General features: G+C 40.7%; 2 protein-coding genes across 2 annotated transcripts; one reads left to right on the top strand and one right to left on the bottom strand.

Annotated features, from left to right (window-relative positions):
- Positions 1-520: 520 nt before the first annotated feature.
- fam78aa (family with sequence similarity 78 member Aa) lies at positions 521-6,038 on the bottom strand. The gene is made up of 2 exons (XM_072664636.1): positions 5,051-6,038; positions 521-3,468 (listed from the first exon to the last, which is right to left on the bottom strand). Exons 1-2 carry the CDS (start codon positions 5,308-5,310, stop codon positions 2,940-2,942), a joined length of 789 nt encoding a protein of 262 aa, XP_072520737.1. The 5' UTR covers positions 5,311-6,038; the 3' UTR covers positions 521-2,939.
- A 1,395-nt stretch (positions 6,039-7,433) lies between these two features.
- On the top strand, positions 7,434-11,054 carry plpp7a (phospholipid phosphatase 7a (inactive)). The gene is made up of 2 exons (XM_072664958.1): positions 7,434-7,962; positions 10,666-11,054. The coding sequence occupies exons 1-2, from the start codon at positions 7,491-7,493 to the stop codon at positions 11,052-11,054; spliced, it is 861 nt and encodes a 286-aa protein (XP_072521059.1). The 5' UTR covers positions 7,434-7,490.

An 11,054-nucleotide genomic window follows, 5' to 3' on the forward strand; every position in this document is an offset into this window, starting at 1 on the left:
GAGTAAAAAATGGGGCAGCCGTGAGTATTTTGGAATCAGGTCACTCAGTCCCCATTGAGATGATGCTCACTGCGACCATCATCATGAGTACAGATTCACAAGCACAGGAGTAATCATGATCTTCCACAGGGTGTGGACATTGTAAATGCTGTTTTTGAGGTGTAGAAGGCTGGACAAAAGCCTACACACATTAAAGAGAAGGTTTTAATACATGGTTTCTTTTCAATTTCAAAGAACCTCCACATAACGTGAAGGTTAAACACCAATAAAGGGTTCTTCTGGATGTCCTTGGTTCTTGTCAATGTTGTGCAAAAAACGTTATATCTCCAAAACTTTACAGGACAAGGAAAAACCTGCATTTTCAAAGGAAGTCAATGTAAAAAGCTGTTATTTCAAGTCATTTCGGAGCAATTCTATTGGTCCATTCATCATGAAGTTTAGAGACAATATAAAGAACAACTGTCAGATTCACATTATGCCAAAAAGTGAAAAACAGCAAACATGGAGACACATTAGCGACACATTAATGGTTTGGAACAACACATGCAAGCCAAGAACCATCGTGTACATGACAGATGCATCAACTTTTTCTCCTACAGACCTTTACCTTGTGTAGCTTTTAGGTCACAAACATATTTGCACACATTCATTGTTGAAAGTAAGAAAACAGACAAAAAATAAGAATTTTAAAAATTCTAATTCGGCTTTATTGGCATTGTCCCATATGACAACTCTCCACATTGACGAGAAGATGGTGAAGTACCTAAAACATGTTACTGTAAATCTTGCAAATCTACACTGAAACCAAAAATAACATATGTGAGATGCGTATCAAAACAGAGATGCTTTATATCACCACATACATCCAAATACAAGAAAAAAGGCAGCACCTTCAGGCCACTCCTAACAAAACCTATCAAAATATTACAAATACTTTTTCACCACTCCAGTGTAAACTAAACACACAGTTCTAAATATCACTACTCATTCTCATCCCAGAGACTCTAGTGTTGCATGCACAGAACTGCATGCATACAAAAAACATTCTTAAGGCAAAATAGTGCATAGTGAGGTATATCTAAGGCCACACGTGTTTCAGGTCTTGGTTTTGCTGCACATATTATAAAATCATTAAATGCATAAATAAAGGAAGATGGTTTGAGAGTACTCCATAATACTGCTTCATGGCTAACTTCAAACTGAAGTTTTTAGGTGTCAAGCACTACTGTGTAACACTTCTTAAATTGGGCCAGATTTCTAAGATCAGATTTACAGTCCTGTTAAAAGCAAAGAATCCGAACTGTACACATTAACACATTTGTTCATTTATAAATAAGGATTACCACTCTGTTTTATCTTTTGGGCCTTATATGCCAGTCCCATTCCCTTCCCTCATGTGCATATGTCATTAGCCATTTATAACACCTCAACACCATCCTGCAAAACAAATCAGTGTGGACAATAACTAATATTTTCAATAATGCTTGGTCTAGGGTTGCAGCGGTATTCTGGTTTTAGGTATACCTCATGGTATGACAATTAATGGTTAGCATACCATGTACATGTGCTTAATGCCGGTATTGGAAAATACAATGCAACTGAATAGCGATTACCTCCAAATTCTTACTATTTTCTGAGTTTTGAAAACCAGTTGAACAGTCAATCAATTAATAGAGAAAACAATCAGCAGATGAATCCATAATGAAATGTGCAGCTTTGTTGTTTATTTTTTGTTAATTATTCAGCAAATTCTTTGCATGTCCGTCTATTATAAATTATTATATTTTATCTTTAGCAAAGCATTTGTTCAATCAAAACAACTTCTGTTTTCATTCCTTTAAGGGTAATTGCATCTAATAATAATAATAATAAAAAGAAGAAGAAGAAGAGGAAGAATTGTGAAACACTGTATATTGTGAAATCGTAAAACCGTGATATTTGATGATTATCTCATACTTATGACAGACAGTAAATCTAATGCCATTAAAATCTAATAAAACATTAATATCGTTGCAACCCTAGTTTGGTAGCACATGCAAATAATGACCTAATTATGAACGTAATCAACTCTTAACCAACATTTACAAGGCAACTGTTCATCTTTTTGAATCAAGAATAATGACAAACACTGTGGCAGCAGCTGCAGGAACAGAAGAAGAGAAAGGCGTCCCACTTGGGAAGGATTCCACAGTATTTACCAATGGCTTTGAACATGCCTGAGCCATAAAGGTAAAAAACCCCAGCAAAATACAGATACATAAACACAAAGCTTTGACTGTGGATAAAAGTTATCGCTATTTTGATACACATGGGCCACTTCTACCTTTTTCTTCATAATTGTAGGTATAGTTTTAGTTTCTTGATTTCTTTATGGCACCCAATCAGGCACTAAGTGGTGGTCAATAATATTCATTAGCTTATTAACATCTTGATTTTTACTGGCTTTAACCAAGTACATGTAAAAATGCTGCAGTGGTAAGGAGGGAGTGGATCGGTGATCACCACCGCAGAAACTTTAGTAAATAGGGCTTCATTACTGTTTTGCATGGCATAGTCTAGTTACTACTGGGTTTCATTAATCTGACCTACAGTGTTTTTTGTGCTGACCTCTGTTTAAAAACTATTTTTAATAAACATCAAATAAACACCAGTGTTAAAGGCTGTGTAAACTGTACATATTTTTATAATTATTGAATTATATTTTATCACTGATGTTTATTTGATTTGACAGTCAAGTCAAGCTTTCCCCATTTCCTTCTCCAATAAGGTGAACAACTCAATTAAACCCTGTTTAAAAAGTGTTACAGTGTTTAAAACCTAAACGTATAGAGTTACAGTGTAAACCAACGTCTCGTTTAATGACTGTTTGATTCTAAAATATTCAAGTGCTATCTCATTCAGTGTATGGTCTTCTCTGTACATTTCTACAACCGTCTGGGTCAGTATTTGGAGGGGATGACCACAACAGGCTCCCCTTTCTTAGGCCTCCAAATTAGCACCTGAGCATCATTGGCATTAGGCTTTACCAAGGCATTGGGTGGAACAAGCTCGTTCTTGGACAGGATCTCTGGCTGCTCCTGAGCCAGAGGCTCCAGCAGACGGGCTCTCTGGCCCAGAGGCTTCTCCGGGTCCACCTCGATAGCCAGCTGCATCCTCCAGCGGATGGTCCTGAGCAGCACCATCTCAGCCGTAGCCTCGTTCACAGCCACCAGCCAGGTGGTAAAGCGCTGGTCCCTCCGGATGGAGCTGAGGCACGGTGGGCTGCTGGTGGTTCCCGTGGGGACACTCCAGGTCACACTGGGGCTGAAGTTGTCGTTCATGCTAACGGTGAGGGTGGTGCTCCTCTTGGTCGGCCCCACGATAGTATACATCTCAGTGGTGCAGCCATACCAGGGATAGTTCACCCCGTCTGAGTCACTGATGGCTTGAATGTGTCCGTCTCTCAGCTCAGGCAGCTCCCAGCTTGATCTACAGAGGCAAAGTTTACTTAGATAAGTGGAACCTCTAGAGGGAAACAATTTGAAACATTCTTCTTAAAGGACTCATTTCCCCCATGGACTGTCCTTAAGCTTCTTTTTGCGTTGAATAGCTTCCCATACTCTATAAATACCACTTGTGGTAAGTAACATGAAGTGGCTGGCGTCTAAGAGTTAACTAATCAAATACAAACATATATGATGGCTTTTAACATATGATAAATGCATTGTTTATAAATAGACTCTCCTTGTATAAATACACAAACTGTACTTCTTGGACAAAGGTTATCTATTGTGAAAGCTAATCTGATAATGAAGGAAAAGATGAATGAACACATTTGGCTGAAACAAAAACAGGGATATTTCCCTCAGCACTGATGTCTAGAAAAGACATACTTTTTTGTTCTACTTGGGGTGTGCTCGACTTCTCTGCCATTAAGGCAACAATCCCAGGAAATTGGAGCATAAACATCACTAACATCCTGAGTAACCAGTCTTGTGAAAGTCCCTAGAAGCTATACCCTTCATGAAATGCCACTGGAGAGAGAGCTTTCTTTATGTAAAATAGTATTGCCAAACACTTTTAATATTTAACTTGAAGAGATCTGAGAAATCTCCTTTCATACACACACTGAAATCTCCTTTCTAATGTGTAATGAAGAACATTTTTTTCAGTGAGATACAGTAATTCAGTAAATCCAAATGGGTCTTCATTTGCTAGGGTGTAACAATAAGCATACTGTCACAAAACAACTGTATATTAATAATAATAGTAATAATAATAATAATAATAGTTACAGTATTCAATGTGTTATTATAATGCCCACAGTAATAGATAGAATAGATAGAATTTTGTTGGGGTAATCAATAAGTGGTGTTACTACATAGCCTACAGTAATAGAGGTGTTACTATATAGCCCACGTAGTAGAGGTAATACAGTATTCAGCAATGAAAGTGTTATGGTAATAATTTTAGCAGTGTTACTCTGCAGTCTACAATAATTGAGATGTAATGATATTGAGTAATAGAGTTATGGTAATCAGTAATGGAGATGTTACCATATAACCTACAGAAATAGAGGTGTTACAATATTCAGTAATGAAGGTGTTACCGTACTCAGTAACAGAAGTGTTACAGTAATCAGTATTACAAATGTTACCATATAGCCTATAGTAACAGAGGTGTTACGACACAGCCTACAGTAACAGAGGTGTTACAATACTCAGTAATAGAGTTATTATGATATTCAGTAATAGAGGTGTTAAGGTAATCAATAATAGAGAGGTTACCATATTGCCTACAGTACAGGTGTTATGATATTGCTTACAGTTAAAGATGTTATGGTATTCACTAACAGAAATGTTACGGTTATCAATAATAGTGGTGTTACATAGCCTACAGTAATAGAGGTGTTACCACATTCAGTAATATTGGTGTTACAGTATTCAGTAATACAGGTGTTACCATATAGTCTACGTAATATATGCATTATGGACTCTGTAATAAGGGTGTTACAACAACCTGTTTTGGATCAGCAGTTGATTATCACACCAGTGTCACTTTTAATACTCACATTCCTTCCTCTCCATAGTAATTAAAGAAATCCATTTGGTTGCAAGCCTGGATCCAACCCACGGTCCAGATCTCCTTGCAGACCACCGGTGGCACCTGCACCTGTGCGGAAGCTCTAAAGTAGGGTGTGCGATATCGCAGTACCACATTGGAGGACTCGTCGATGACAGTGGGGTTAGAGTCAATTGAGGTATTCAGTTCAAGGACTGTGAGGTTCTCATAGAAATTGGGCTTCGGTCGCACACTCTGGACGCACCCCATGACGATGAGCACCCATTAGTCTCCAAATGAGGTGACATTCAGAGTGTCAGAAAAACACATCTTTGGTTCAGAAGAGTAATCTTTGATGTTCACCAAATGTTGCAGGTGTTTATAATCCTGTACCAGGAGCCTGGGATAAGACCAACAGTTTTTGAGGTAGGCTGTCCACAATTCAGTGGATCATGACTGTAAAAAAGATGCTTCTGTTGCTGTTTGGTAACTCCATGGTTAGAAAACGTCCCTATTTACACTAGCAAGAATAAGTTCCAATGACCTTCCCAAAGATCAATAAAACAAGCCTGGAGAAAGACTCAATTCTAAATTCTAAAATACAGTGATAATGCTAAAAGTAAGTAAAAAGTCAGAGCAGAAAAGGCAGTGTCAGCTCATCTGGGCATCTAATGCATAAAATATCATATGCATGCAAATATCCCAGTAACACCTGTTACTGAGACTCCAGTAGTAAGGCATAACGTCGCCCAGTTACACCAACAACCTCCTATTACCACCACAGGCAGCAGCAGCAGCAGCAGTATGCTCTAGTCACAAGAAACAAGGAGCTGAACTCGCCTGCTGTCCAGCTCCATAAACACGGAGATGATAAGCACAGAATCACGCTGCAGACTGAAGCCTACATGCATTCACTTCACTCCGCGCTCCAGCTCTCCGTTATGTCTTCTGGCACAAGAGAAGGTGGCAGTTTCTGGAGTGACACTGAAGAGCCTACTTTATTCTCCTCCTTTCTCTTCATGTCTGAGAGATTTTAAATCCGTGACAAGTCGTGGTACTTTGGCTCGCCCCCGTCCTATTATAGGCGTGTAATGCAATACTTCAGCTGCTGGGTTTTATTTTTTCTCTCCAAGCGGCTTAGAATTAGACTTCCCCTCCTGGGGCCGTGCTGCATTCTGGGAAACGTAGTTTCGAGGCGAAATTGGGTCTGTATGGTCTAAAATGAATGTTCTTCAAGTGTTCTTCTCACGACAATGTCCTTTACATTGTGCAGCGTTCATTGCCACTATATGTGCAGAATTTTGGCTGATAATGGGTACCTGCTAAGGGCTTTAGAGATTAGAGATGGTTTGTGTTAAAATCCAGTTCTTGCTAATATTTTATCAAATAAAATCTTATTAATTTGTATAGTGCTTTTTATAAGTGGCATTGTCACAATGTCACAGTGGCCAGGAAAAACTCCTTCAGAGCTGGAGGAAGAAACCTTGGGAGGAACCAGGACTCACAAGGGGGACCCATCCTCCTCCAAACCATCGCATAAGACTGTTCTACTGCTGCAGGTGTGCAAAATGATCATAATATCATAACATAATAAGCACAATATAGTATAACTAATATAACCATAGTAGTGATGGTAAGAGTAATGAGAGTAATGATGATTAATGGGGGTAATAATAATAATAATAATAATAATAATAATAATAATAATAGTGGCAGATGACAGTTAAGATGCCATGTAAATTTGAACAAGGTCAGGTAGGCAGGTAGCAGTGGCAGGAGGGTGGCAGCAAGTCTGACACCGGTGGCAGGGGAGCCTGGTGTCAGTCAGTCTGGTCAGTCTGGTGGGTGGCAGCTGGTCTGACGCAGGTAAAGGCTGGATGAGTGGGCAGCCATTTACTCGGATCCTGGGCTCCCATTGGCTGAGTTGCACGGCTTGGTCAAGGAGTATATGTGTGTGTGTGTGTGTCTGTGTGTGTGTGTGTGTGTGTGTGTGTGTCCACTGCTACAGATGGAAAGTTCATTGCACTGATCTTAAAATCAGGTCATTTTTCGCGCTTAGCAATTCATGAAAACACATTTCTGAACAGGGGTGCACAAACTTTTGCATGGCACTGGATATATAAATGGTTTGTGAGCTTTTAGCCATTTTCGGTGGCAAAGCAGAGGACGGCGATAATGTATGTCACTAAGCAATGAAAAAAAGAACCCTGTCTGGCTGCCAGCTCAGTGTTACAGAGCCACGTGGACGCGTTTCTTACAGCCAGTCGGTTCTCGTGTCTAGGTCTATTTATAGGCTCGAGCTGGAATAGAACCCGCAACAGAGTTACAACAGGGCAATACGTGACCTGGGCATGGGCACGGGGGAGCGTTTATCTCCATCCTGCGCCAAGAAACAAGAGGGAGGACAGTAAATTCAGAGGACAGAGGACCGCGCGCATTAGGAAAGCAAAATGCCCACGAGCCAGAGTCGATCCAGGGCGAAGAACGCGCTGAACAGGCCGGAGTTCATGTCCCTGCACCACCAGCCTGCGCGGAGCACGGGCGCCGAGGCTCGCGCTGGTGCGCGCAGGCCGTCGTACAAAGCGCAGCAGCAGCAGCACGCGAGCCAGGGCGGCGAGAGCGCGCAGCTGGACGCGGGAGAGAACGGCAGGGAGCGGCGGGAGTTCCCGGAGGAGGACTGCATGCAGCTCAACCCGTCCTTCAAGGGCATTGCCATGAACTCCCTGCTGGCCATAGACATCTGCATGTCCAAGAGGCTCGGAGTGTGCGCGCACCCCACGTCGGCGTGGGGCAGCATGCGCTCCATGGTCAAGCTGCTCGCGCTCACCGGCCACGGCATCCCGTGGATCATCGGCACCATCCTGTGCCTCACGAGGAGCAACACGCTTGCAGGACAGGAGGTCCTCGTCAACTTGTTGTTGGGTGAGTTTTACCACTTTTGGGGGTCTTTATTTGGGTCACGATGGACCTAAAAGGGCAGTTAGGTGTTAATTCAGCTCTGTGGGAGTTAATTCAGCGTGCGCGCGCTTAAAAATAAAGGTGCTATAAAAGGTTCTTCGAGCGATGAATGTGAAGAACATCTTGAAGGTCTGAAGAACTTTGTTGTGTGTTTGTTGATCTCTATTACAAACCAGGTTCTTCTAACATTGAAGCACCCTTATTTTGAAGAGTGTGGTATCCAGCAGTAGGGGTGTAACAGTAGGCTACTAGGGTTATTTTGACACTGATACAGTGATACAGTGTATTACAATGCTTGACACCAAACAATAGTACAGCAAATCATTAAACAAAGATATACACACATGATCTGAACACTGAATGTTGCTTGGAAAAATATTTTACATTTCCAGAACATTTTAAAGCAACATTATTGGAAATAATTGGTCATCATTTTTGCTGATTTGGAGTGTAAATCTCTTATACACTACTGTGTAAATACAAACTGCACTTAAAAATAATGATCTGCCCTTCAAGACCAGCTGTACACGTGCATATGTTGACAAGTGGAAAGGAAGGAAGCATGTGGACTAAGGTGGTTACTCTGGTTATGCGGCATTACGCAGTTCTAACCAGAGGTTTTGTGAAGCTCCACCAAAGTTACATAGTGTAGTAGCAGCGTTTCGGCCCAGAGTAGCAATGACTGAGACGCTATTCTCATTGGAGCATCTACATGATTCTTAAGCTGCTATTTGAGGATATAATTTTTACATAACGTTGCTTTTAACATGTCAGTTTTTTATTCACAGTAAGCAATACTGAGACTATAATATGATATGATATGAATATTGAGGTTATGTCTATATATGTAAGTATTGCGAGAGCTTACAGTGAGCTTACAACTTATAAAATAGTATAAGAGCGATAAATCACACATACTGATAGAAATCAGCCAGATCTGGTCTAGTTATGGTCATTTCAGTGATTTCAGTGAAGGATGGAAAAGAGAGATGCTCAAAAGAGATCAGCGATACATTTTACATTTACATTTTTACATAAACTGTCCAAAGCTGTCATTTTTTGCAACAGCTTTAATAAATGAAATATCATTTGTTGGGATTAGACGTGAAAAAAATACATTACAAAACACAGACAACTATCTAGACGTTTATGTTCATGAAACTACCAATAAATATCTGCATTTTATTCATGCATTCATAACCCTTTCTCTATGAGGTTGATCCAGAGGAATGACGTCCCAGTTTCTACATTTATGAATAGGATTAAGACTTAAGGTATCTACATTGGCAGATATGAACATGCTAAATATTCCATTCTTAAAAATGGCCAGTATCTAAGTATCACTGTGGATCGTCATCAGTAGTCCGGAGCAAGGGTGGCTCCGTTGGTCGATGTTCAGGTGTGTTCCTAAACTACGCTCACTGAAAGGGTTTTATTCTGGCGGTGAGGATGCTGTTAGGTTTGTAGGTCAGTGGCTAAGGGAATACAGGAGGGATTCAGTTGGTTGTATCTAACTCACAGATTCTTGTGAATCTCTCTTGCTCTTTTTAGTTGTTTTCTATCAAGATTTCCAGTCAAAGGTGTATCGAGTTTTAAGCAGGTTGATTTTGCTCACAGTACACTTTTGGCACTTCCCTCCTGCACTCCTTAAAATAAATGTGCTAAAGAAGGTTCATTGGAGTGATGCCGCAGAAGAATCACTTTTTTGTAAAAGTGATGTGTGAGTGCGAAGAGCTTTTGTATAGTTTAAGGAGCCATACTAAAATTATTACAGCTTTTTCTCTAACCCTTATACCCAAGTATATAGTCTTTAACTTAAACCACAGGTATGATGTTTGTGCAGCTTTATGTGCTAAGCAGTCTTAATTAATATTTACTGTGCACTATTTTCCAGCTTCTTTTTAAACTTTAGAACCAAACAGGCTGTTTTTGTGTCTGTAAGGCACAATATACGGACAGTGCAGCTTGATGAATGTTCTGTGGATAGACTGATCCAAAATATAAAAAGTTTTCATATAATTAATAAGAAATTCATAATTTCCTCGTTAGGTAATGACTGAATAATAGGTGAATAATTTGGGTTCAAGAGGTTTTAAAGCAGGAGAAATGCAACATTTTGGAATGGAAAGTCAAAGTCCAGAGCATAACCAAATAGAGATGTTGTGGAAGGACATAAAAAAAGGCAGTTAAGGAGGAACTGGACAAAATTCTTTCAGTCCATTCTGCCGGATTGATCACCAATTACTGGAAACACGTGGTTGAAGTTATTGTTCACACCAGCTACTACAAAACAAGGGTCCACATACTTTTTTCCAACAAAGATATTTAACATATATTACATGATGTTTCTCAATCAATAAATGTAAAAAAAAGTACATGTTTCAAGTCCTTGGTGTAATTGGGTTCTCTTTGTCTTGTTTTCAGGTCTTATTTATGCAGAAATACACACAATTGTAAAGGATTCACAAACTGTTTAGAGGCACGGTAAACAGTCTCTGCCTCGTGTTATAGTCCCATAATCAAAAAGCAGTTCAGGCTGAAATACTCCTTACACCATAAGTGTGAACAGGTGGGGCTAAACTGCGTGTAAGTTTACTAGGTGTAAATACTGTATGTAAATCTTGTGACAGGCTGTTTTTGCAGTAAAACCTCTTCTTCCACTTGCAGCTCTCTTGTTGGACGTGATGACTGTGGCGGGCATGCAGAAGCTGGTGAAGCGCAAAGGGCCCTGGGAGATGTCCCCCAGCTTTCTGGACTACCTGGCCATGGACGTCTACTCCTTCCCAGCAGCCCACGCTAGCCGAGCAGTCATGGTGTCCAAGTTCTTGCTGGCGCACTTGGTGCTCGCGGTTCCTCTGCGCATTCTGCTGGTGCTGTGGGCCTTCCTGGTGGGCATGTCCCGCGTGATGCTGGGCCGCCACCACCTCACAGATGTAGGATGTGGCTTCGCTCTAGGATTTCTCCATTACAGCCTGGTGGAGACGGTGTGGTTGTCGTCCAGCACTTGTCAGACTCTTATCTCTATCGGCACGCTCAACTGGAGTCCCTTTTATTGA

This window comes from Salminus brasiliensis, chromosome 20 (assembly GCF_030463535.1).
Source record: "Salminus brasiliensis chromosome 20, fSalBra1.hap2, whole genome shotgun sequence".
Lineage (NCBI taxonomy): Eukaryota > Metazoa > Chordata > Actinopteri > Characiformes > Bryconidae > Salminus > Salminus brasiliensis.

What these genes read in the sequence shown, in the direction of transcription:
- plpp7a (XM_072664958.1), top strand. Translation starts at nt 7,491, where the DNA reads ATGCCCACGAGCCAGAGTCGATCCAGGGCGAAGAACGCGCTGAACAGG. An exon ending in CCTCGTCAACTTGTTGTTGG is followed by an intron (nt 7,963 to 10,665) that starts GTGAGTTTTACC and finishes TTCCACTTGCAG; the next exon opens with CTCTCTTGTTGGACGTGATG.
- fam78aa (XM_072664636.1), bottom strand. Translation starts at nt 5,310, where the DNA reads ATGGGGTGCGTCCAGAGTGTGCGACCGAAGCCCAATTTCTATGAGAAC. An exon ending in TACTATGGAGAGGAAGGAAT is followed by an intron (nt 3,469 to 5,050) that starts GTGAGTATTAAA and finishes TTGCCTCTGTAG; the next exon opens with ATCAAGCTGGGAGCTGCCTG.